At 43.8% G+C, this 27050-nt stretch overlaps 1 protein-coding gene across 1 annotated transcript in view; it reads left to right on the top strand.

The window, feature by feature from the left end:
- Positions 1-24864, top strand: part of LOC117513134 — a 121002-nt gene extending 96138 nt beyond the window's left edge. The window contains exons 21-27 of the mRNA XM_034173468.1: positions 1543-1688; positions 14644-14734; positions 15269-15417; positions 15612-15697; positions 15810-15879; positions 16009-16130; positions 21951-24864. Of these exons, the coding sequence (XP_034029359.1) occupies positions 1543-1688; positions 14644-14734; positions 15269-15417; positions 15612-15697; positions 15810-15879; positions 16009-16130; positions 21951-24864 (3578 nt within the window). The remainder of the gene's footprint in view (positions 1-1542; positions 1689-14643; positions 14735-15268; positions 15418-15611; positions 15698-15809; positions 15880-16008; positions 16131-21950) is intronic.
- The last annotated feature ends 2186 nt before the right edge of the window (positions 24865-27050 follow it).

The raw sequence follows: 27050 nt of genomic DNA, 5'->3' as shown, positions 1-27050 counted from the left end.
TTGGAACACATTAACAATTCAGAAATGTTATGATAGTAGGTTAGCTTGATAACAAAGTTATACTGTTATAAAATAGCTCTGCTCATTGTCCAGATCTGCCCTGAAATGTAATAAGTTAAGGCACCTTGAGACTTCCATGTATCATCCCCGCACTGCCACACAAGTCACCGTGCCAGTTTGTCCCGCTTTATGCTGCGCTATAAAATTCTTTGCGCACTGGCACATAGCCACGCACAGTTTACAACAAGTTTACTCATTGGCATATAGAATGTGTGTCGATGCAGGGATAAAATTCATGCAAATGTCAAGGTGGCTTTACTCGTAATTCTTTTTTACAACCCCAATTCCAGAAGTTGTGAAGTTGGGACTTTGTGTAAAATGTAAATAAAAACAGAATACAGTGATTTGCAAATCCTCTTCAACCTATATTCAATTGAATACACCACAAAGACAAGATATTTAATGTTCAAACTGATAAACTTTATTGTTTTTGTGCAAATATTTGCTCATTTTGAAATGGATGCCTGCAACACATTTCAAAAAAGTTGGGACAGTGGTATGTTTACCACTGTGTTACATCACCTTTCCTTCTAACAACACTCAATAAGCATTTGGGAACTGAGGACACTAATTGTTGAAGCTTTGTAGGTGGAATTCTTTCCCATTCTTGCTTGATGTACGACATCAGTTGTTCAACAGTCTGGGGTTTCCGTTATCGTATTTTGCCCTTCAAAATGTGCCACACATTTTCAGTGGGCGACAGGTCTGGACTGTAGGCAGGCCAGTCTATCCGCACTCTTTTACTACGAAGCCAGTGAAGTGTTCCTGACCCACGCAGTAAGATCCTTTACACAATGATGTTGGTTTTTAATGCAGTGCCGCCTGAGGGATCGAAGGTCACGGGCATTCAATGTTGGTTTTGGGCCTTGCTGCTTACGTGTAGAAAGTTCTCCAGATTCTCTGAATGTTATGATTATATTATGGACTGTAGATGATGGAATCCCTAAATTCCTTGCATTGAACATTGAGAAACATTGTTCTAAACTGTTGGACTATTTTTTGCGCAGTTGTTCAAAGTGGTGATCCTCGCCCCATCTTTGCTTGTGAACGGCTGAGACTTTTGGGGATGGTCCTTTTATACCCAATCATGAGTGTCCTCAGTTCCCAAATGCCTATTGAGTGTTGTTAGAAGGTGATGTAACACAGTAGTAAACATACCACTGTCCCAGCTTTTTTGAAACGTGTTGCAGGCATCTATTTCAAAATGAGTAAATATTTGCATAAAAACAATTTATCAGTTTGAACATTAAATATCTCTTCTTTCTGGTGTATTCAATTGAATATATGTTGAAGAGGATTTGCAAATCATTGTATTCAGTTTTTATTTACATTTTACACAACGTCCCAACTTCATTGGAATTGGGGTTGTGATTCTGACTCTGTGCTCTGCACGTTTTTCATCTCTCGCAGCTTTACTTAATTGTTACCACAAAAAAAAGTACCTGTGGCATAAAAGAAGCTTTGTGGTCTGTTTCTTTCTAGGCTATCTGGTGCTGAAGGACCTTGGCTTCAAAGTGGAGAAATACGTGGCCTCAGAGGTTGATGAAGACTCAATTGCAGTGGCGGCTGTTAACCATGATGCAAAGATTGTTCACGTTGACGATGCCAGGTTCATCACGAAGGAGCAGGTGTGTTTGCACAGCGCTTCACTGCTTATATTTCCATTTGCAGAGCTCTGGTGGGGTTTTTTCATGATGTCACATTACTGTTAGTATGCAGTCTTTATATGTGATGACAAAATACAATTCTGTCGTCTCGTAACTCCTGACTGCATGGACACAGGTGTGTTAACTTTAGTCTGTGGGGAATTTGACCTAATTGTAAGGCTTTTCAAAAGTTTTTCTGAATATATTGGACACAATAATTTCTTTCCAAAAATGTGTAAAAAGTATTTGTGATTCACTCATGGTGTATCCAAATTTGTAGGTATTTTAAGTGTCATTTTGTGCTGTTGGTATTTGCCCCGGGGAAGATCCAGGACACGCTGGAGGGATTACATCTCTCGGCTGGCTTGGGAACACCTTGGGGTTCCCCCGGAGGAGCTGGGGGAGGTGTGTGTGGATCGGGAGGTCTGGGCGGCTTTGCTTGAGCTGCTGCCCCCGCGACCCGACTTCGGATAAAGCGGACGAAAATGGATGGATGGATGGATGGATGGATGGTATTTTCTTCTTATCTGAGCAGAGTGCCAGTTTCCAAAGACCTGTACATAGCTCAGGTTGATCTGCTAGGAAGCACAACTACAGTACATCCAGAAAGTATTCACAGTGCTGCACTTTTTTCAAGTTTTGTTATGTTACAGCCTTAATCCAAAATGGATACACTTCTTTTTTTTCCCCTCAAAATTCTACACACAGTATAATACTGACAATGTGAAAAGGGTATGTTTTGTTTTGTTTGTTTTTTAGATGTTTGAAATTTATTACAAATAAAAAAGCTGAGAAATCACATGTACACAAGTATTCACAACCTTTGCCTGAAGCTCAAAATTGAGCTCAGGTGCATCCTGTTTCCACTGATCATCCTTGAGATGTTTCTACAACTTAATTGGAGTCCACCTGGGGTAAATGTTGTTGATTGGACATAATTTGAAAAGACACACACCTGTCTACATATAAGGTCCCATAGTTGACAGTGCATGTCAGAGCACAAACCAAGCATGAAGTCAAAGGAACAGCCTGTAGACCACTGAGACAGGATTGTCTGGAGGCACAAATCTGGGGAAGGGTACAGAAACATTTCTGCTGCTTTCAAGGTCCCAATGAGCACAGTGTCCTCCATCATCTATAAATGGAAGAAGTTCAGATCCATCAGGACTCTTCCTCGAGCTGGCCACCCGTCCAAGTTGAGTGATTAAGGGAGAAGGACTTTAGTTATGGAGGTGATCAAGAACCTGATGGTCACTCTATTAGAGCTCCAGCATTCCTCTGTGGAGAGAAAAGAACCTTCCAGAAGGACAACCATCTCTGCAGCAATTCACCAATTAGGCCTGTATGGTAGAGTGGCCAGATGGAAGCCACTTCTTAGTAAAAGGCACATGGCAGCCCGACTGGAGGAAACCTGGCACCATCCCTACAGTGAAGCATGGTGGTGGCAGCATCATGCTGTGGGGATGTTTTTCAGCAGCAGGAACTGGGAGACTAGTCAGGATTGAGGGAAAGATTAATGCAGCAATGTACAGAGCCATCCTGGATGAAAGCCTGCTCCAGAGCACTCTTGACCTCAGACTGGGGCGACGGTTCATCTTTCAGCAGGACAGTGACCCTAAACACACAGCCAAGATATCAAAGGAGAGTCTTCAGGACAACTCTGTGAATGTCCTTGAGTGGCCCAGCCAGAGCCCAGACCTGAATCTGATTAAACATCTCTGGAGAGAACTGAAAATGTCTGTGCACCGACGCTCCCCATCCAACCTGATGGAGCTTGAGAGGTGCTGCAAAGCGGAATGGGCAAAACTGCCCAAAGATAGGTGCACCAAGCTTGTGGCATCATATTCAAGAAGACTTGAGTCTGTAATTGCTGCCAAAGGTGCATCAGCAAAGTATTGAGCAAAGGGTGTGAATAATTCTGAACACATGATTTCTTAGTTGTTTGTTTGTTTGTTTGTTTGTTTGTTTGTTTTATAAATTTGCAAACATTTCAGCCAAAAAAAAAACCTTTTTCATGTCATTATGGGATATTCTGAGTAGAATTTTGAGGGGGAAAATGAATTTACTCCATTTTGGAATAGGGCTGTGACATAAAATATGGAAAAAGTGAAGCGCTGTTAATACTTTCTGGCTGCACTCTATGTACAGTAATGAGTGAAAATAAACTCAACAATTCTTGCTCCCAGTTTCCCAAAAGTAGCTTCAGACTGACATTGTTTCACTCCAGTTTTAAGGTCATCTTCATATATTGGCTGATAATATCAGCCAATATGAGCCATTCACAAGCATATATGAAAACTATTCAACATGAAAACTATTACCGTAATTTCCGGACTATAGAGTGCACCTGAATATTAGCCACACCCACCAATTTTAAAAAGAAAAAAGAAATTGTACATAAATTGGCTGACTTGTCTATAAGCCGTGGAGCTCCACGTTGTAGCATGAGATATTTAAACAGAAAGATGTTCGACCGAAAGATTTTTTTACTTTTAATTAAATACGTACCATAAATGCTTTTTTCGCTGAAGGTGTCACGTAAAAATTAACGCGCACGTGATACAGCGCACTCACGGTGTCTCTGTTCCACACGGAGAACTGAGTAATTTTAACTTATTCTTGAGATTTCATCATGTGCAGCCACGATCAGGTGGAATCTGTGGTAAATGAGACGTTATTGAGGCGCTGTGACTTTTTCGACTTGTTGCACAAAGACAGAGAACCAGTTGGGGGGAGAAGGCTCCACTCACTAACTGATCTGATGGCACAACTCTGGCGCCACAGGGGGACCTTTCTTCAGCCACTACAAGGAATTAAAGTATTACAACCCCTGGCAAAAATTATGGAATCACCGGCCTCGGAGGATGTTCATTCAGTTGTTTAATTTTGTAGAAAAAAGCAGATCACAGACATGACACAAAACTAAAGTCATTTCAAATGGCAACTTTCTGGCTTTAAGAAACACTATAAGAAATCAGGAAATGAATCAGGAATGTTTTCACAGTTTTTGCTCTATGGCAAGATGCATTATCATCTTGAAAAATGATTTCATCATCCCCAAACATCCTTTCAATTGATGGGATAAGAAAAGTGTCCAAAATATCAACATAAACTTGTGCATTTATTGATGATGTAATGACAGCCATCTCCCCAGTGCCTTTACCTGACATGCAGCCCCATATCATCAATGACTGTGGAAATTTACATGTTCTCTTCAGGCAGTCATCTTTATAAATCTCATTGGAACGGCACCAAATAAAAGTTCCAGCATCATCACCTTGCCCAATGCAGATTCGAGATTCATCACTGAATATGACTTTCATCCAGTCATCCACAGTCCACGATTGCTTTTCCTTAGCCCATTGTAACCTTGTTTTTTTCTGTTTAGGTGTTAATGATGGCTTTCGTTTAGCTTTTCTGTATATAAATTCCATTTCCTTTAGGCGGTTTCTTAAAGTTCGGTCACAGATGTTGACTCCAGTTTCCTCCCATTCATTCCTCATTTGTTTTGTTGTGCATTTTTGATTTTTGAGACATATTGCTTTAAGTTTTCTGTCTTGACACTTTGATGTCTTCCTTGGTCTACCAGTATGTTTGCCTTTAACAACCTTCCCATGTTTTTTGTATTTGGTCCAGTGTTTAGACACAGCTGACTGTGAACAACCAACATCTTTTGCAACATTGCGTGATGATTTACCCTCTTTTAAGAGTTTGATAATCCTCTCCTTTGTTTCAATTGACATCTCTCGTGTTGGAGCCATGATTCATGTCAGTCCACTTGGTGCAACAGCTCTCCAAGGTGTGATCACTCCTTTTTAGATGCAGACTAACGAGCAGATCTGATTTGATGTAGGTGTTAGTTTTGGGGATGAAAATTTACAGGGTGATTCCATAATTTATTCCTCAGAACTGAGTGAGTCCATATTTCTTTCCCTCTGCTTGGTCTAAAAAAAGTAACCGTTACTGACTGCCACAATTTTTTTTCCTGATTTCTTATAGTGTTTCTTAAAGCCAGAAAGTTGCCATTTGAAATGACTTTAGTTTTGTGTCATGTCTGTGATCTGCTTTTTTTCTACAAAATTAAACAACTGAATGAACATCCTCCGAGGCCGGAGATTCCATAATTACTGCCAGGGGTTGTAGTAATCCACTAAAACGAACAGGTAAAACCTTATATTTACACTCAGGATCGCAGCTTTCAGGAAATCAATTGACAGCATAAATTGACGTGTTTCGACTTAGGAGCATCAGCAGGCGCCACAGTCAGGCTACTAACAACACTGTCCACTGAAGGCATGTGGTGTAAGCCATACTGCGGTGCATCATTGTAATAAACTCAGACCGACAAATTAACATTCATACCACAGCATGCAGACAGTGTGGCATGTCCGCCTGTAAAAATCCATAATTAGCCGCATCATTGTTTTAGCTGCAGTGTTCAAAGTGTGTGAAAAAAAATAGCGGCTTATAGTCTGGAAACTATGGTGTTTGACAAAATATACAATATAGAAAAACACGATGACTAATGGAAATGGTGTCATTACTTACAACCCCAATTCCAATGAAGTTGGCATGTTGTGTAAAATGTAAATAAAAACAGAATACAGTGATTTGCAAATGCTCTACAACCTATATTCTATTGAATGCACCACAAAGACAAGATATTTAATGTTCAAATTGATAAACGTTATTGTTTTTGTGCAAATAATTGCTCATTTTGAAATGGATGCCTGCAACACATTTTAAAAATGCTGGGGCAGTTGCAACAAAAGACTGGGAAAGTGGATGAATGCTCAAAGAACACCTGTTTTGAACATTCCACAGGTAAACAGGTTAATTGGAAACAGGTGACCCTAACCCTAACCCTAATTGTAGAGACAGAAACACCGCTGTCAAACAACGATTGAAGATAGTAGGGATGTGAATCGTACAACAACTCACAATTCAATTAGATTTAGATTCTTGGGGTTACGATTCGATTCAGAATCGATTTTCGATTCAAATAGCTCTGAGAAATAGTTATATTACTTAAAAAATGTTTATGTTTAAGAAAATGCAGCTTTACAAGGTTAATCAAGTGATTCTAGATGCAAATTTACTTATTTGCTTTGCTCATTCTTAGTTAGCTGGCAGTAGTCGACAGATACCGCTGCTCCCCTCTTTTAGCTCCGGGTGATGGTGTAGCATGTGGGCTTGCGGATTTGAAGTGTTTACGAAGTACTTGACTTTCATTTTGCAGATTTTGCACACTGCATAAGTCATGTCAAGCTCCTTCTTACGCAGCAAATAATAAAATCCAAAATGTGCCCAAACATTTGCCTTCAGCAAAGACGGTGCTGGCTGAATTAGCTTTTCATCCACCATGCTAAGCTACAGCCACTGAACTCTGCAGCTCACGAGTGTTTGAAGCATGCCGGACCACCCCCCACCCCTCGCAGGGACGCTGTAGTACGGAAGCCGTTGCCTGACAAACAGTACACACAGCGAAGAAAATGTTTAAAAAAATGCTTTTTAAAAATCGATGCTTGGACATTTTGGATCGATTCAGAATTGTAATAAATAAGAATCACGATTCGGACGTGAATCATTTTTTTCCGACACCCCTAGAAGATAGCTCAGCAGCACTGGCACAGGACAACGCTCAAGGTCCATGCCTTGCGTACTGCACCAGCGGGTAAAAAGCTTCCATCTGTTGTTGTATACTGCCGTAGTGGAGGGCGCACGGGCATTCAGTATAGTCTACACGACAGCTTGATCACAAGACTTCAACATGGAGCCTGTCCCTTCAGGGGGCACACCGACAGTTGAAGACGCTCTGGCTGAGGATGCCAAATGTTCCCGTTCAGCTGCGACAAAAGGTCCCTCCTCTGTGGGAAAGGCCACAGCTCTCCGATGAAAAGCACCAGAGTCATGGGGAACCATGTCCTGCCAGTACGGGGCTACTAGCAACACTGTGTGATCGGTCATGCATATTCTGTGTAGTATCAGCGTGATCAGCGGAAGAGGAGGAAACGCATATAGTAGACAGGCTGGCCAAGGGTGAGCCAGTGCGTCCTGGCCCAGTGGGCTGTGAGGTTTTGAGAGAAAGAACCACAGGTGACAGTGTGTTGTGGCGTTGGAGGCAAACAGATTGACTTCCGCCTTGCCAAACCTGTCCTAGATCAGTTGAACCACATCCGGGTTGAGGCGCCACTCGCCCGGTGGCGGTTTCTGACATGAGAGAAAATCCACAGCAACGTAGTGGTGCACGCCTGTCAGATGCACAGCCCTGAGACTCAGCATGCGAGGGAAAGCCGACTGGCGATGTACCTGGGCTTCTCTCAGGGAACGAACAGACCTGGTGCCTCCTTGATGGTTTATTGATGGCACATTGTCATTGTGTTGCAAGCACGTTTCCCCTCTTGGGCAGGAGAGAAATGGCTCAGAGCTAGGCAGACAGCACGCAGCTCTAGCACATTGATGTGTTGGAGCCTCTCCTGAGGGCTCCAGACATCTGTTAGAACAACCTCCCTGCCGGAGGGTAGAGAGGCCAGAGGAACACCATGTGTTAGGTACTCCCTTTTCCCCCAGGGGTGAAGATGTTGGACAGACTGAGCTGAAAGATGCACAGTCCTGTGTTGATGCAGCGTGGGGTTGATGCCCAGGCTGTTGAGCCAAATTTGTAAGGGGCACAAAGACAGGAGTCCCAGAGGCACGACTGCTGACACTGCCATCGGTTTCCCCATGAGCTGGAGGAGCAGACCGTAAGTCAGTCTGGCATTCCTGCGAACATGACAGACCAGAGTGAGAATGTTGTCCACCATTCTCAAGGATGGGTGAGCAGTCCTTGCCAGTGAATCGTGCGCCATGCCAATAAATATCACCTGTTTGCATGTGGTCAAGGAGCTCTTTGCGAAGTTCACAGTGAGCCCTAGCTGTGACACGTTGCAGTAGGGTGCGAGTGTCATCGAGTGATTGCTGTTGGCTCTGTGTGCATACAAGCCAGTCGTCCAGATACGGAAGAATCCATATCCCACGAACTTGCAAGGGAGAGAGTGCTGCTGCCATGAACCTGGTGATGGTACGGGGAACAAGTGAGAGCCCAAAGGGGGTGCTCTGAATTGGTACGCCTGTCCCTTGTAGGCAGTCTGGAGGAATTGCCTGTGGTGAACTGATACTGGGATGTGAAAATACGCATCCTTCAGGTCCACGCTGGTAAGCCAGTGCCCTAGCAAAAGATAAACTTTATTGATCTCACAGAGGAGAAATTCACATGTTAAGTCAGCTCTTTAAAAAAAAAAACACACACAGGATGGGTGTAAGTAGAGGAAAATGTTCATCGAACAGCGTGTGCAAGGATAAGCAATAATAATAATACTTGTAACAGTACAAGACATAAGAAATGAGGTAGAAATAGAATATGTATGTGTATATATGTGTGTATGTATATATATATATATATATATATAAACATGATTGGGATTGAAAAGGAGATTGGAGCATCTTCTTTACAATATGTGAAATGGAGTTTAGATGTGATAAGGTGACATTAGTGCAGGGATTTGTAAGCGAGTTGTTATTGCACATGATTGGTGGACATATTATTGCATGTGGTTATTTCACAGTGTTATTGTACAGTCTGACAGCGGCAGGGAGGAATGACCTGCGGTATTGTTCCTTCTTGCACTGAGGGTGCCTCAGCCTGTCACTGAATGAGCTGTTCAGCTCCACTATAGTCCGGTGCAGAGGGTGAGAGGAGTTGTCCATGATGGATTTGAGCTTGGTTAACACCCTCCTCTCAGCCACCTCCTCCAGAGAGTCCAGAAGACAGCCCAGGACAGAGCTGGACTTCCTGACCAGCTTGTTCAGTCTCTTTCTCTCCTGCTCTGTGCTGCCCGGGGCCCAACAGACGACAGCATAGGGGAGAGCTGAGGCTACAACAGAGTCGTAGAAGGTCTTAAGCAGAGGCCTGCTCACTCCAAAGGATCTCAGTCTTCTCAGGAGGTGGAGGCGACTCTGACCTTTTTTGTTCAGGGCGACCGTGTTGTGAGTCCAGTCCAGTTTGCTGTTGAGGTGGACACCCAGGTATTTGAGACTGTCCACAGTCTTTATGTCTCCCCCCTGGATGTTCACCGGTGGGTGAGGTGGTGGTTTCCTCCTGAAGTCGATCACCATCTCCTTCGTCTTACTGGTGTTGAGACACAAGTGGTTGCGCTCACACCAGACCACAAAGTCTGTGATGACCGACCGGTACTCCAGCTCGTTCCCCTCAGACACACGACCCACAATGGCGTAGTCATCAGAGAACGTCTGGAGGTGGCAGCTGTCTGTGTTGTAGGTGAAGTCCGAGGTGTAGAGGGTGAAGAGGAAAGGTGAGAGAACGGTGCCCTGGGGGGCCCCGGTGCTGCACCTTACCACCTCAGACTGACAGCCGCGCAGCCGCGTGTACTGCAGGCGGTCAGTGAGGTAGTCGATGGTCCAGGCGGCGAGATGTCCATCCACACTTGTGTCCTACAGCTTCCCCCGCAGCAGTGCCGGTCTGATGGTGTTGAAAGCGCTGGAGAAATCAAAGAACATGACTCACACAGCGCTCCCGCCGGTCTCCAGGTGGGTGAGCACTCGCTACAGTCAGTAGATGACAGCACCATCTACCCCGATGTTGGGCCTGTAGGCAAACTGCAGTGGGTCCAGGGTGTTGCTCACCACAGTCCGGAGGTGAGACAGGACGAGCCGTTCCATGGTCTTCATGAGGTGGGAGGTCAGGGCAATTGGTCTGTAGTGGGCTGGTTCCTTGGTGTGCTGTGTTTTGGGAACCGGGACCACACAGGAGGTTTTCCACAGGGTGGGGACCACTCCCTGGCTGAGGCTCTTGTTAAAGATGTGTCTGAGGACCTCACAGAGCTCATCTGCACAGGTCCTCAGCAGCCTCGGGGAGATTCCATCAGGTCCTGCTGCTTTCCTCTGCTTCAGCCGCAGGAGCTGGTCTCTCACCTCGGTTGAAGTTGCAGTGGGGGGGAGGGACGAGGTCCGGGGTGCAGTGGAGGTGACCGGGGGGCAGAAGGTGGGGGGTCAGAGGGACTGGAGGGCTGGCTGCTGGAGACATGGAGGGCCAGGAGCAGGCAGGGGGCAGGCGTGGAGGAGCCAGAACAGTTAAAGTAGCTGTTTACCTCATCTGCAAATCGAGAATCTCTATCTGCAGTCTTGCTGGCACCCTGCCCAAATCCGGAGGCGGTCTTGAGGCATCTCCACACATCTCTGACGTTGTTCCAGGCCAGCTGCTCCTCCATCTTCCCTCCATACACCTTCTTGGCTGCACAGATCTTCCACTGGAGCTCCTGTTGGACTCTACCTACGCTCCTCCTCTCTGTCTCCTGAGTTGAAAGCCCTCTTCTTCTGGTTCATCAGGACCTTCAGCTTGGGGGTCACCCAGGGGTGGTTGTTGGGAAAGCACCGTACTCTTCGGGTGGGCACAGTGCTCTCCACACAGAAGTTCATGTAGTCAGTGACACACTGGGTCAGGCCGTTGATGTCTTCACCATAAGAGTTTTGAAACATGCTCCAGTCTGTGGTTCTGAAACAGTCTGTCAGCCTCTCAGTGGGCTCTTCAGTCCAGAGTTTCACTGGCCTTTTGCCTGGAGAATATCCGTTGTGCAGAGCAGGCGAAAATGCAGCACTTTTACGTACTGATTTAATTTCCTGAGGTCGAGGATGGGGCAAAAGCCACCATCCTTTTTTGGAACTACAAAATAAGTTGAATAGAACCCCCTTAGGTGATCTGAACTGTGGACCTGCTCTGTGGCTCCTTTCTTCAGGAGCTCAAGAATCTAATGTCTGAGAACGAGAGACCTCTCTGGGTCTGTAACAATGGTGACCTTTACACCATTGAACTTGGGGGGACGACAGAGGGGATTGAGCCAGCCACACCTGGTGCCAGGCTATGGTCAGAGTGGACATCAGTCTGCCAAGCTCTCGTGACATGTAGGCGAAGCATCACTCAGGCGCTGTGTCAGTGTCAGCTCCATTATCCTGGAGAGACTGGAAAAGTGCAAGGGCAAGGTGAGACAGAGTTCCCCAGATGACCAATTCAAGCTGCATTGTTATAGCTCTTGGTAAGGAGGTCATCAGTGACCCTACATTGAGGTCGTGGGCAGCGGGACTTGCTAGGCAGCATCAGCAGGCACCACAGTCAGGCTACTAACAACACTGTCCACTGAAGGCATGTTGTCTAAGCCATACTGTGGTGCATCACTGTAATAAACTCAGACCGAAGAATTAATATTCATACCACAGCTTGAAGACAGTGTGGCATGTCCGACAGTGCAGCATAACCCGGCATGTCCCACACACAATAGCATTGCACACAGTAGTGGTAACAAATGAACGTGCACTCGTAGGAAAACGAGAGTGACAGGTCCCACAAACATTAGCGGAAAACAAGTGAAGCCACAATCGCTTACTCATAGTAAAACAGAGTTACTCAGAGAGCTGAGGCCAATTCAGTTGAACACTCGCAGCAAGCGGGGTCACTCACCCACAGCGGTAAGCAAAACAGAGTAAAGAACTCGTGGTCTTGCAGCCTGTGGAGGGTGCATATGCGCAGCTCCAGCCACGGAATCTGATCAACAAGCGATCAGAAAAAGTTCGACCTTCTGCTTCTCATGCGAGACACGGAAAAAGAACTGAATGCTGGGTAACGTGCGGTCATATACTGTCGCTGACATCACCCAGGTCACACCTACTGCTGTGACTTTGTTGGTATAAGACTCGACCTCTGCTATTTACAATTCCGAAAACATTTTGGCCTTCAAAATATGAGTTCATCTAGTCCGATAGAAAATACCTTCTTCTCCCCTTCTATGCAGGATACCACGTTCCATAAATGGTTCACACTGAGATTGACGACCTTCAATGACCTTTTTCTAGAAAATAAATTTGCCTCTTTTGAACAGCTGTCAACTAAATATCACTTGACCTCCTCACATTTTTTCAGATACCTTCAAGTAAGGCACTTTGTGATGAGCTGCATCTCAGGATTTCCAGATAGACCTCCCACTAACGTAATAGATGATGTAATGTCTTTTAATCCAACCCAAAAGAAAGCCATTTCTAAAATGTTACGCCTAATTTCTCATCTGGATGTCACATTGATGGCTGTTATCAAGGAAGCTTGGGAACAGGATTTTCAGTTGAATATTAGTGATTTAGAGTGGGCCGATGCGCTGAGTAAAATCCACTCGTCTTCAATGTGAGCAAGACATTCTCTTGTTCAGTTCAAGGTAGTTCACCGAGCGCACCTTCATAAGGCCAAACTAGCTAGGATTTATCCCCTCATTAATCCAACGTGTGACAGATGGAAATCAGCTGAGGCTACTTTGATGCATATGTTCTGGTCCTGTCCTAAAATACAGCAGTCCTGGGAAGGTATCTGTGATGCGCTAAAGAATGTACTTGGAGTGACTCTAACCTGAAACCCGCTTTTGTTTCTTTTTGGGGTTACTGACATGGGATTAGGATTACCTGCCGGGGGCCAGAAACTGATTGCCTTTTCAACACTGCTAGCACACTGCCTTATTCTTCTCAAGTGGAAGGATGTTGCCCCGCCCACAGTATCACACTGGATTAAAGATGTATTGTTTCATCTTAAACTGGAAAAGATTTGTTTTGTCATGAAGGGCTCTGAAGATATGTTTTATAAGGTTTGGAGGCCGTTTTTGACCTTTTTAGTTAACCATCATCAGTGGTAAATGAACTTTTTTTTTTCTGGGATTCTGGGTGATTTATATACGTATATATATATTTATATATATATACACATATATATATATATATATACATATATAAGCGTTTTCGTTTCTAAGTGACAGGGAGTTCTAAAAAACTCTGTCATAATTGTGTTTAGAAACCAGTCACCATTTGTTTTATTATACATCTGTGTAATTAATTAATAAAATATTCTCTACAGACAATTCGCTCACGCGTGCACGTAAAAAAAAAGAAAAGGAAAAAGCTCCGCTCCCGCTGCTGCAAGTAGGGCTGCTGCTCGCTCCAGAAACTGTCACAATTGTGTTTAGAAACCAATCACCATTTGCTTTATTATACAGCTGTGTAGTTAATAAGTAAAATAATCTCCAGCGCGCACACATAAAATAAAAATAAAAAGAAACTCCACTCCATGCTGCCGTGGTGCTGCTGCTCGCTCCAAAAACTCTGTCATGATTGTGAAATAAAGGACTAAAGAGACATAAGTCCTGCTCACAGGCTGCTACCAGATACAGGACATGTTCACATCTTCAGTCAAACTCCAGACATCTCCACGTCACTACATATTCAGTCCCTGATTGGTCATCGCAGCGCAACGAGACGAAAAGGTTCAGATTTTTTAACTTGGGGAGGAGGGCAGCGCGACGTGAGGCGACGCAGTATCGTGCCACAAACGCGCAAAACGCTCAAAATCGCTTCACTCGCGTCGCTTCACTCGCCTCCATCGCGTCCTTATATAGGGATTACATGGCAACCTGTGGCTGCAGTCGCTCGCGTCACGCTCGGTGTGAACGCGGCAGACTTGACATCTGTGCATGCGCACATGGAATAATCCAGGTGCTAAAGCATCGCCCTCTGGTGGTCAGGAGGAATGCCTTGAATTTTTTTGCAGATTTGAAAAAAAAAGGACAGAGTGGGGAAAAAGAGCAGGGATTTTAAGAATAAACAGATTTTAATAAAAAATAAACTTGTTGAAAAGATTGAGTCTCATGAAACACATTTGTTATTAAATTTTGGGGGGTCCATCAGAGTAAAGGACTGGAACCACAACATTTCAGAAAACATTTTTAATTTTTGGACATTTTTAGAAATTTGCACTCTAATGAATGGTCTTCTATGCTGTCATTAACTGTAAAGACAGAATTCCATGTTTTGTTTTTTGTCTTAGCTTGAAATTCTTCTTCCTTTGATAATTCAGATTGAGAAGTGGGGTCCATTTGATTTGCTGATTGGTGGAAGCCCGTGCAATGACCTGTCTATTGTCAACCCGTTGAGGAAAGGCCTCTATGGTAGGTCCAACAAGTGTATCTGCTACTGTAGTGTTATATGTAATAAGAATTTTTGTGTGGTATTTATGTTTCAGGGCTTTTTAAGTTTTTCTAAAAGCTTGTTATGTGTAGTCATTTTTGAGCAATTTTATACCTTGGTGTTTTAAAGACATTGAAATAATAGAAACATTGGTCTGTTAATTGATGAACAGAAAATTAATGAACATTTTGATCAATTCACTCATTGGTTCTTCTTTGGTTCGTTGCACTGTGTTTTAAGTTTCTTCCGTTATGAAATTCTGGACTTGTTAATCAGCACCATCTGCTATGTTGACATTTGTTGGCACGAGAAAAAAATTGTAAAAATTTGTTGTCATTTTAAAAAAAGTCTGAATAAAATAAGCAGTTGTTAAACAAAGCTGAAATCATGGTAAAACATATTTTGACTGCAACTGGCCATTTACATAACTAATAATTTAAAAGCTGTTAGTGTTAAAATCAATGAAATGTTGCTGTTATTTTTCATCTGCTGTCATTTATGCTTCTGTCCTGCAGAGGGCACTGGCAGGCTGTTCTTTGAGTTTTATCGCATCCTGCAGCTGCTGAAACCCAAAGAGGAAGACCAGAGGCCGTTCTTCTGGCTTTTTGAGAATGTGGTCTTCATGAACACGTACACCAAAGTGAACATTTGCCGCTTCCTGGAGGTCTGGTTCTGTCCAGTTTTATTCCTCTGGCTCCTTGTAACTCCGTCATCTCTGTCCTTATTCCTTTGCTCTTTCCTTCCATCCTTCCATCGTCATTGCACTGCTCCTCATTTGTAATTATATCAGGTGTGGGCAGAGCAGCACCGTGTGCAGGTCTTGACTAACTGAAGACAGTATTTCACATTGCTTAACAGTGCAATCCGGTGCTGGTGGATGCAGTCAAAGTTAGCCCCGCCCACAGAGCTCGTTACTTCTGGGGTAACATTCCAGGGATGAGCAGGTACAGACTGTTTTTTTTTTTTCTCTTGTCATCGTGTTTAACACCGCAGCCCTCACAGTCACGCGCTGAATCAGTTATTGTTTTGTGTATCTGTCTGTCTGTTTCCAATCAGGCCCATTGCAGCTTCTTATAAGGACAAATTGAATCTCCAGGAGTGTTTGGAGGTCGGCAGAATTGCCAGGGTCAGACGCCGAACCTGCTGCTTCAGTTTTATTCACTGCAACATCTAAATGCTGCACTTAACAAAAAGAAAAGATTTTTCCCCAATACGGTGAATAATCATGATACAGGTTTTTTTTTCCCACCTTCAGGTCACTAAGATACGAACAATCACCACCAATTCAAACTCTCTGAAGCAAGGCAAGAATGCATCTCTGCTGCCCATCATCCATAATGGAAAGGAGGACAATTTCTGGATCACTGAACTTGAAAAGTAAGTTTTCCCCATCTGTGCACTAAAGCTACGGTCATATTAGCTACAAATGATGGCGACAAGCAGTTTGCTTTGTCGCTTGTTGGATGTTCCCAGGGCGTGCACGCTAACCATAAGATGTCTTATAAATCACTTCAGAGGTCTTGTGTGGTTACAAACAGAGCATTTTTGTATTTGCAAGTGTTTATTTCTCACTGACATGCAAGCTTTATACAGAAATACAGTTGTTTCTGAGCATATTTCGCCATCTTGATTATTAGTTCAAGTGAACAACCAGCTGGTCACTGCCTTTTCACTCAGATTGGTAGTCGCCTTGTTGTCTTGCTCAGCATTTGCATAAAATAAACTTTCTTTTTTTAATTCTTTATTTTCAAAAAGGGGAAAAACAGCACCAAATATAACAGTTCAACCATATCATACAATATCCACTTTTCCCCCCTTTTTCCTTTTTTTTTTTATTTTTTTTTTAAACAAAATGCTGAACAGGCTGGGAGAGATAAACAATGTGCACAGTAAATCCTGAACAAAAACTGAAATGGGAATGAGAATTTCAGTATAATTTCTATACGAGTAACCTACATAAAGTCTGTTTGTAAAGGCGTTTTTTATATAACCCATTTTTTTCCACATCTTAACAAAAGTCCCCTTTTTAAGCCGGATTGAAAATGTAATCGATTCCATTACATAAATGTCATTTACTATATTTATCCACTCAAACATTGTTGGTTGGGTCGGGAAGGAGCCAGCGTCTTATTATTGCCTTTTTGACTGCTGCTATCAAAATTGCAAAAAGATATTTGTTTAAAGATCTGTAAAAATCATTAAGGTTTCCCAGGAATATGGTAGAAAACTGTCATGGTAAATTATTAATGTCAAATACACTAATTAAAGCTTTATGAAATTCTTTTATCTTTTGACAATCTCAAAAGATATGCCAGTGACCTGCTTACTGAGAACCATACAGTCTCCAACAATCAGCTGTACCTGTGCCAAAGTGTGTCTTTTGTTTTGCGCGTCAGACATTTCCAACTAATCTCTCGCCGTTTATGTGAGTTTGTACATTTCCACTGGGATAAAATAGACTTCTAGTCTATGTAGGCCCCGCCTAGCTGGTGGCAGAGCAACCACCGTCTCATGTCACTGCAAAACGTCTGATTGAAAATGAGAGACAAGTCGCCGCTTTGCCTCTGTCGCTTGCTGTTACTTGTAGCTAATGTGACTGTAGCATTATACTCACTGACTTCATTAGGTACACCTGTTCAACTACTCATTAAAGGCCCTTTCACACTGGGTCTGCATAGAGTTGCATTGTGCTGTGTATCGAGTATGCCTGAAAAAAATATTGCTACGTTCAGATTTGCCGTAGTCCTGGCATAGGTTATGCATTGGCTGGCGTACGATGGCGTATGGTTGTGTACCTAGGTTTGCTTACAGTTGCATTTGGTTGCTTACTGCAGAGGTCCTCAATCTGGTCCTCAAGGACCCTTGAACCTGCAGATTTTCCGGAATGAGAACCCCTGGCGTACTGTATGCTTACTGTTACTTTTGTAGCCCTTGCCACTAGGGATGTCCCGAGCCGATACTCAGTATCGGTATCGGATGCCGATACGGCTACTTTGCGAGAATCTGTTGGTATCGGATTTGGGAACAGTATCGGGCCAATTCATGTTACTTTTCAGCATCATTACATAAACCACCGCCGCATGGACACTGTAAACCAAGACGCAACGCAAAAACATTGCGCCTACGATAGAGATTTGGACTCCATTGCCTAACCACGTTAATGCCCGCAGAGTTTTTCGATCCAGGAAAACCTGTGTGAAATGTCTGTGAACCGCTGCTCCGTTGCTGCAGAAGGCTGAGTGTGGGGGGTGGGGTGTTCTGAGCTAACGTGTGTCTCTCTCACTGTTCATGTGAAACGTGCGATGCAGCCAGTACAGAGATGCTGACAAACAGCTCAGTGAGGCTGCAAAACAGCAGCGTCTGTTTTCAGCATCACTGTGCCATCAGCTGCCTGTTCTCTGATAAGCTTGAGCACTCTAAACAGCATCTGAAAAAAACTCCATAAAAATATTTCATTAAATAATCCAGTTAATCCAATAATTCTGCATCTGTAGCTGCTGTACTTTCAGAAAGTTACGATTTATTATAGTTGAAAGGCTTCATGTTCTCAAAAAGCTCCCAAGATTGGGCAAAGGAGGAAAAACAGTCTGACTGAGCAGGGGGGTCAGAGAAGATGAGGAGGGAGGAGCTTCACTCATTTTCACATGAAAAGAGCAACTGTACAAACTGCTTACTGTGTCCAAATGATCCCACAATCATTTGTAGAATTTTTATTTATTTTATTCATTCAGATTTAATTTTTGAAAGAGCAGGTTTGACAAATCAGTTCAGGCAGCTCTTGTTCAAACATTGTTTTTTATATTTGGGTTTAATTTATTCTGTTACAGAAAAGTTATGCAATCCCACTTTAAAATATTGGAAAAGCAAAACTGTCAATATGACAGAAAAACTAAGCTGCTGTGTGCAAATTTACATTCACAGTCAGTGTCACAGTGTTAAATTGTGAGACACAGGCCTCTTCCTCACTGGATTAAAAAGTACTGTCATTTTTGAAGTTGAGAGCAAATTCTATATCCATGATGCAATATTAATGTTTTTAACCTTTTCAGCATTATTTATAACCTTTTCAAGAAAATTAATTTTATTAACTAAGACTTTGACAGAAACATGCAGAAAAGTTTGATATTAAATATTACAATGTAAGTCATTTTTTTGTCAATTATTCTTGCTTTCAATAAATCTAAAACCACTCAAAATTGGTAAAATAGGGATTGCCATTAACATTTTGGAGTAATAAAGCCCTATAGCTCATCAGAAAGGGCCACATTACATAACACATCTGCCAGGGAACAACAATTTACCCAGACTAACTTCAAATATGAGTAAATTAAGTACTTTTTGGGGCGGGTTCTTGTTGCAGTTTGGAAATGAGGAAATGCCTCTGTCCTGAAAATAGTTCATGTATTCAGAGTGGGTGTGCCATCTAGTGTTCAAGAGAAAACACTTCAGTCACTGACCCAACAACAAGTGTACCAAAACAACAAATCTAGGCTTGCGTCTTAAATGTACTTTCTGGCAAAATGTAGCTCTAGTTTTGAGATCTACACAATAAATGTTCTCAAAATTTGAAATAATTTCTCCCAAATCTTGAACTTGTGCAGGCCCTGATGTACTTGATACAAGCAAAATAACTCAGAAGCTGTTTGTTACAAAAGCCAAGCAATATTGTTGGTCATGTTCAAGCAAAGTAAAAACTGTGACGTAATAATGGTTGTGTTTTTTAATGCTTTCAAAATAGGTATCGGATCATTATCGGCAAGACTAATCATTTAAAATATCGGATCGGAAGCCAAAAAATCTGGATCAGGACATCCCTACTTGCCACTATATCAACCTAGTTTTCTGCCTCTCAATCCACTTCTACCTGCTGTCCAGAACACATCGCTGCTGTTGGAATTACAGTGGACTGCTTCTTCTTCTTCTGTGGTTTTGAAGCATCACTGCCAGCTGCATCATGTTCAGATGGTGGTGCAGGTGATTCCTCATCTTTAGCAGTGGAAGCATGCGAAGAAGGAGGAGATTTTTTTTTTACCTCAGCCACAACCTCTGCTTTTCCTTCATGGCATTTTTCAGAAATTAAAGCATTCCTGCAGGCCAGGAATAGTAAAGTTCAGCAGTGATAATGGAGTACAGCGGGATGAATAAAATGGCATTGGGTAGCATGCTATTGCATAGGTGTGTGTGGTGTACAGTAGCATAGTGTTTCATTGACTTGCCTAGACTTGCATAAAAACAACCTACTTTCTGCGTCCAGTGTTCTACGCTGAAATGGATGCAAAAGGTTTAACATTTCATGGACCCCCTTGCATCCCTCAGCATATTGTCACACAAGGCCAGCGTGGGGCAGCTTAAGCTCGGCGTAGTCAGTATGCCGCATTACGCAACTCTACGTAGGCCAGGTGTGGAAGGGGCTTAAAGCAAATATCTCGTGAGCCGATCACAATGCAGAACCTCAGTGCAAATAGGCACATAGACATGGTCAAGAAGGTCAGCTGAAATTCAAACCAGGCGTCAGAGTGAGGAAGAACAGTGATTTAAGTGAATTAATATCTGGCACAGTTATTGGCGCCAAGTGGGCTGATTTGTTTTCCTCACAAGTGGCTGATCTGCTGAGATTTTCCTGCACACATGGAGATCCATCAAAAGATCCAATGATGGGTGGTTGTCTGTGTGAAAATACCTTGTTGAAGTCAGAGGTCAGAGAGGAATGGCCATACTGGTTCAAGCAGATAGAAAGGCACCACCAAGGAAGAAGATCATGTTTGAACACAACTCGTCAAACCTTGAAGCAGATGGACTACATTGGCGGAAGAGTGCTCCGTTTGTCACTTCCTGTCAGCTGAAAACAGGAAACTGAGGCAACAGTGGCCAGGAGCTCAATGAAACTAGACAATGGAAAACTGGAAAAATGCTGCATGATTTGAAAAGTTGGGATTACTATCCCCCCCCCCCCCCCCGTGTCTCTCTACTCCCCTCACCCTGGCTTCCTCCCTGCCACCTCAAAGGCAGCGCAGTTTTTACTGCTGCAGCCTTCAGCCCTCAAGCTGGGCGGCGCGGGCCCCTGCTGCTGCGGCCTTCACCCACTTTGCCTCAATTCGGATGACGGACTACTTCACGTTTAGAGCACATAAACAATGTCAAATGTATATGTGTTGTCTTTAATTTTGATGTGTGCCATTATTAGGGTAAACAAGTAATAATTGTGGATTAATTGCTGTATTTTGTCTGAGGTAATTGGAGTGTAAACATAATTGCCCTTTTAGACATCAATAAAGTTGTCTGAAGTCTGAAATGACATTCAGATAGTATGGTCAGAATTGTAAAGCATTGGTCCATAGGCCACCCTTACACCCTGGTGTAAGGGTGTGGCAACATCATGATGGTGGAGCAACAATATGGAGCAAAACCTCTGAGGGATATTTACATTCCACCTGGTACTATCAAGGTGTACCGAACAAACTGGGCAGTGAATCTGGTGATGGCATTTCACACTTTATTTAGAATTCAATTGTTCTGGTCGTGGTATTTAGCATTATTATGTGGTATTGAACTATTGCATCAGTTTTAAATGACTTACAAGTGGCTAAAGACTTTTCTTTGGCAATAGTTACCATGTCTTTAAGGGTATTATTTACTAAAAGCAGAAATGGTGCAATTATTGATTTGTTTTGTTAGATACACTTACAATTTGATAAATGTAGAATAAAAGCAATGAAAGCAGAATTAAAGTCAATTAGTGCAGACAGTCAATCCATTTGTGGAAAGTTATTACAGACAATACATATAAGATAGTAAATAAACTTTAATGAAATCAAGACTTGAGCTATATTTTGTCCTAGTATAAGAGTCAAATACCACTGTGTTTTAAACCAAGAAAAATGGGCCAAAGTGCTCTCAGAATCTACCAAATTGTACCATTTTTTCAAATTTCCTGGGGGATGCATGCTCCCAGACTGACCTCGCTCCTTCAGTGCTTGGCTGTCCACTCACAGAAAATGTTCAGTCAAAAAATTTTCAGTTGCTTGCACCCATGTGTACATAAAAGAAGTCATGTTAAAAATTAAGGGGATAATAAAGACTCCAAAATGCGCGTTGAAAATTAGCAGGAATTTTATCTTTCTGACTTAACATTGATGATTTGAGCCAGGTGGAAGCTGGACCTGGCTAACATGTCATGTCTCCCTGATTTCTTATCAGAATCTTCGGTTTTCCCAAACACTACACTGACGTGAGGAACATGAATCGGCAGCAGCGACAGAAGGTGCTGGGGAAAGCGTGGAGTGTGCCAGTTATCCGTCACCTCTTTGCTCCCTTGAAAGACTATTTTTCCTGCGAAGAGCTAGCTCCTATGACCACGTTGACCAGCAACATGACCACGCCCAACACGCCTGCCACCAGCTTGACCACGCCCAGCACGCCTGCCACCAACATGACCACACCCAACACACCTGCCACCAACATGACCACGTCCAGCACGCCTGCCACCAACATGACCACGTCCAACACGCCTTCCACCAGCTTGACCACGTCCAACACGCCTGTCACCGACATGACCACGCCCAACACACCTGCCACCGGCATGACCATGCCCAACACGCCTGCCACGAACATGACCACGTCCAACACGCCTGCCACCAACATGACCACGTCCAACACGCCTGCCACCACCATGACCACACCCAACACACCTGCCACCAACATGACCACACCCAACACACCTGCCACCAACATGACCACGTCCAACACGCCTGCCACCAGCATGACCACACCCAACACACCTGCCACCAACATGACCACGTCCAACACGCCTGCCACCAGCATGACCACACCCAACACGCCTGCCACCAACATGACCACGCCCGACACGCCTGCCACCAACATGACCACGCCCGACACGCCTGCCACCAGCATGACCACGCCCAACACACCTGCCACCAGAATGACCACGCCCAACACACCTGCCACCAGCATGACCACGCCCAACACACCTGCCACCAACATGACCACGCCCAACACGGCTGCCACCAACATGACCACGCCCAACACGGCTGCCACCAACATGACCACGCCCAACACACCTGCCACCAACATGACCATGCCCAGCACTCCTCCCACTAACGTGACCACGCCAAGCATGCCTGCCACCAACATGACCACACCCAACACACCTGCCACCAGCTTGACCACACCTGTCAACAATATGAACATGCCTGCTACCAACATGACCACATCCAGCATGCCTGCCACCAATATGACCACGCCCAGCATGCCTGTCAGCAGCTTGACCATGCTTGCCACCAATATGACCACACCTAGCACTCCTGCCACCAGCATGGCAACACCTTCCAACAATATGACTACGCCTGCCAATGACATAACCACACCCAGCACGCCTGCCACCGACATGACCACACCCAGCACACCTGCCACGGACATGACCACGCCCAACACACCTTCCACCACCTTGACCACACCTGCCAACAATATGACCATGCCTGCTACCAACATGACCACGCCCAACACACCTTCCATCAGCTTTATCATGCCTGCCACCAACATGACCATGCCCAACACGCCTGCTACCATCTTGACCACACCTGCCACCAACATGACCACGCCCAACACACCTTCCATCAGCTTGACCATGCCTGCCACCAGCATGACCACGCCCAACACGCCTGCCACCGACATGACCACGCCAAACGTGCCTGCCACCAACATGGCCATGCCCAACACACCTTGCACCAGCTTGACCACACCTGCCAACAATATGAACATGCCTGCTATCAACATGACCACATTCGGCACGCGTGCAACCAACATGACCATGCCCAACGCGCCTGCCACCAACATGACCACGCCCAGCACGCCTGCCACCAATATGACCATGCCCAGCATGCCTGCCAGCAGCTTGACCATGCCTGCCACCAACATGACCACACCCAGTATTCCTGACACTAGCATGACAATACCTGCCAACAATATGACTATGCCTGCCAGTGATATGGCCACGGCTAACACGCCTGCCACTAACATGAGCACGTCCAGCACGCTTGCCAACAACTTGACCACGCCCAACACACCTTCCACCAATTTGACCACACCTGCCAACAATATGACCACGTCCAGCACTCCTGCCACCAACATGACCACGCTCAACATACCTGCCACCAACATGACCACGCAAGGCACGCCTGTCACCGATATGACCACGCCCAACACACCTGCCACCGACATGACCACGCTCAACATACCTGCCACCAACATGACCACACCCAGCACGCCTGCCACCAGCTTCACCACGCCCAGCATGTCTGCCACCAGCTTGACCATGCCCAGCATGTCTGCCACCGACATGACCACGCCCAACACACCTTCCACCAGCTTGACCACGCCCAGCACATCTGCCACCAGCATGTCCACGCCCAGCATGCCTGCCACCAACATGACCACGCCCAGCACACCTGCCACCAGCTTGACCATGCCCAGCACACCTGCCACCAGCATGACCACACCCAACACGCCTGCCACCGACTTGGCCACACCTGCCAACAATATGACCATGCCTGCTACCAACATGACCACGCCCAACACGCATGCCACCAACATGACCACGCCCAACACGCATGCCACCAACATGACCGCGCCCAACACGCATGCCACCAACATGACCGCGCCCAACACGCATGCCACCAACATGACCACGCCCAACACGCATGCCACCAACATGACCACGCCCAACACGCATGCCACCAGCATGACCACGCCCAACACGCATGCCACCAGCATGACCACGACCAATACGCCTGCCACCAACATGACCACGATCAACACGCCTGCCACCAACATGACCACATCCATCACGCCTGCCACCAACATGACCACATCCATCACGCCTGCCACCAACATGACCACACCCAACATGCTTGCCACCAACATGACCACATCTAACACGCCTCCCACCGACATGACCACGCCCAACATGCCTGCTACCGACATGACCACATCCAGCACGCCTGTCACCAACATCACCACGCCCAGCACACCTGTCAACACTTCCTCCCCATCCTACCCTGTATCTCCAGATATACAGGAAATGATCTTGGAGTAATCTTTTTGTTTTTTTAATAGTGAGAAATTTGATGGAAATTCTGCCATTCTGAGGTGAGCGCAGTACAGAGCAAATTTTTGCCTACCACACATGTAGGTCTTGTAATGAGTTGCAAAAAAAGGAAAAAAGCAATATTCTCTAGTTTTGCCAGTTTTGTTCTCACCATTTCCACCTACTGGAGTGCAAGCACACTACACTGCTTGTTTCCCCATCCCGTCTCAGTCGAAGAGGCTATGAGCCAAGGATCCGGTGTTGCAGGTAAAAAAAAAAAAAAAAAAAAACTAAAAAGAACAACAACAACCCTGAAACACATGAGTATGTGATTGCAGTCTTCTAATTTCCGATCTGTAATTGCCATTTTACAAGCAATTTCTGATTGATGTCTGGTCGATTTAACAGGATCTCTATCTGTGAGATTTTTAAAGTATTTGTAATGGATACAATTTTCTTTTCAGAGGTTGGATTGATATTTTTTAGTTTGTAGCATATCACTGCTACCTTTTAATCAAGTTTTTTTTTTTTTTAAATCTTGTTAGTACAGTATTTTCCAGACTATAAGTCACACCAGAGTATTAGTTGCATCTGTCCAAAAATGCATCATGAAGAAAAACGTGTATAATTGGCATGGGTTTATAAATCTCATTCTTTTTAAAGTGTTTTTACTTCATGTAACAAGAAACAAAATTAATTTAACACATTTATTTATATTTCACATTAGTGCACAGAAGCTAATGGGCTAATTAATGTTATTGTTCCAGGCACAAAGAACTCAGAATAAACTGCTTCTTGTGACCACTGTCCAATAGTGGCTCTGTTAGAACTAAACGTGCATGTTTATCTGAATAAATGTAATTAAATATTCTAAAACTCATATAATAGTTAGCTTTATCTTAGTCTAGCTGCCATCCTTCATTGCTGTTTTGGCTGTGTGGGACAGCCAGAACAGCAATAGAGTAGCGAGTAATATGAAGATTACCATCTCTCTTCATGATTATGGTGTTTCAGTTTGAGAGCATGATTTATTATTATGAATTATTCTTCATTCAGGTTTCCTTCTTGTTTTATGGCCATTGTCATTCCATTTAGTGGTGCATTACCGCCACTTTCTACTCGAGTGTGAATCACACTACCTCTTTTAGGGGCATCTTGTCACGCATGTAGACAGTGTCATTTTGTGGCCATAGACGACAAGGCAGTATTTTTTTTTCCATGCAAAATGCTTCATATACAAGTCGCAGAACCAGTAAAAACAAACACACACAAAAAAAAAACAAGACTTATAGTCTGGAAAATACACTATGTTTTTTAAATTAAGTAGCATCAAGAAAATGCGTATCGTGTTGACTGGAGTAATTTGCTGAAACGTCTCAGGTTTGCTCTAGGTGAAGTTCTGCTATGCTGCTTTTTTTATGACAGTGCAATCATGTTTCATAATCTCTAGGAGAAACACTCAGCATACTTTCAAAGGTCACTGGGTTATCGTCTTAAAAAAAATTACAGTGTAGTTTTTATCTTCCTACCTCTGCACTTTTACACATTTTTATTCATCTGTGATATCAAGCATTTTTTATGCAGTAATATGTTTTTGGGGTTTTTTTGTTTTTGTTTTTTGTTTTTTTACATGACCCAACTTAAAAACACACGACATAAACTAATGGCTGGTATAATTAAGTACATGCTTATTTGGTTATAGTTGTTATTTGGTTTTAGTTGTCTGGACAGTTTAACTTGTGATGAGTCGTCATTACAAAACGTATAGTGTAAAGATAAAATAACACCAAAAAATGTGAAAAACTCACAGCAAGTTCTCTTTGTACATCTGGAGGTGCATCAGGAAGGGCATCCAGTGTAGAGTTTTTGCAAAGTCAACACGTGGAAATGGGAGAAGGCAAAAGATATTTTTATTACTTCTTACACTGAAAGGTGCCCATACTGTATGTGTTCCATAATTTCAGATTTTTTATATTTTTAATTAAGGTCATGTGGAAATTTGAGTTCACTGAAAGCTTTAAAACTTACAGTTTATAGCTTAATTATGAAAATTATAAAATAATTTTTAACACAGGAAAACCTGAATTCTTAATTTACAATTTGATGTCATATGAAAAATTTAAATGTGTAAAAGCCAAAATCCACAGCGGAGGCTTGTGGATTATTGTGTTGTTTCATCATTCTTCATGAATTTG

The sequence above is a fragment of the Thalassophryne amazonica genome, chromosome 6, assembly GCF_902500255.1.
Source record: "Thalassophryne amazonica chromosome 6, fThaAma1.1, whole genome shotgun sequence".
Taxonomy (NCBI): domain Eukaryota; kingdom Metazoa; phylum Chordata; class Actinopteri; order Batrachoidiformes; family Batrachoididae; genus Thalassophryne; species Thalassophryne amazonica.
Note: the sequence above shows the minus strand (reverse complement) of the source record. Positions and strands in the feature narration are given on the sequence as shown.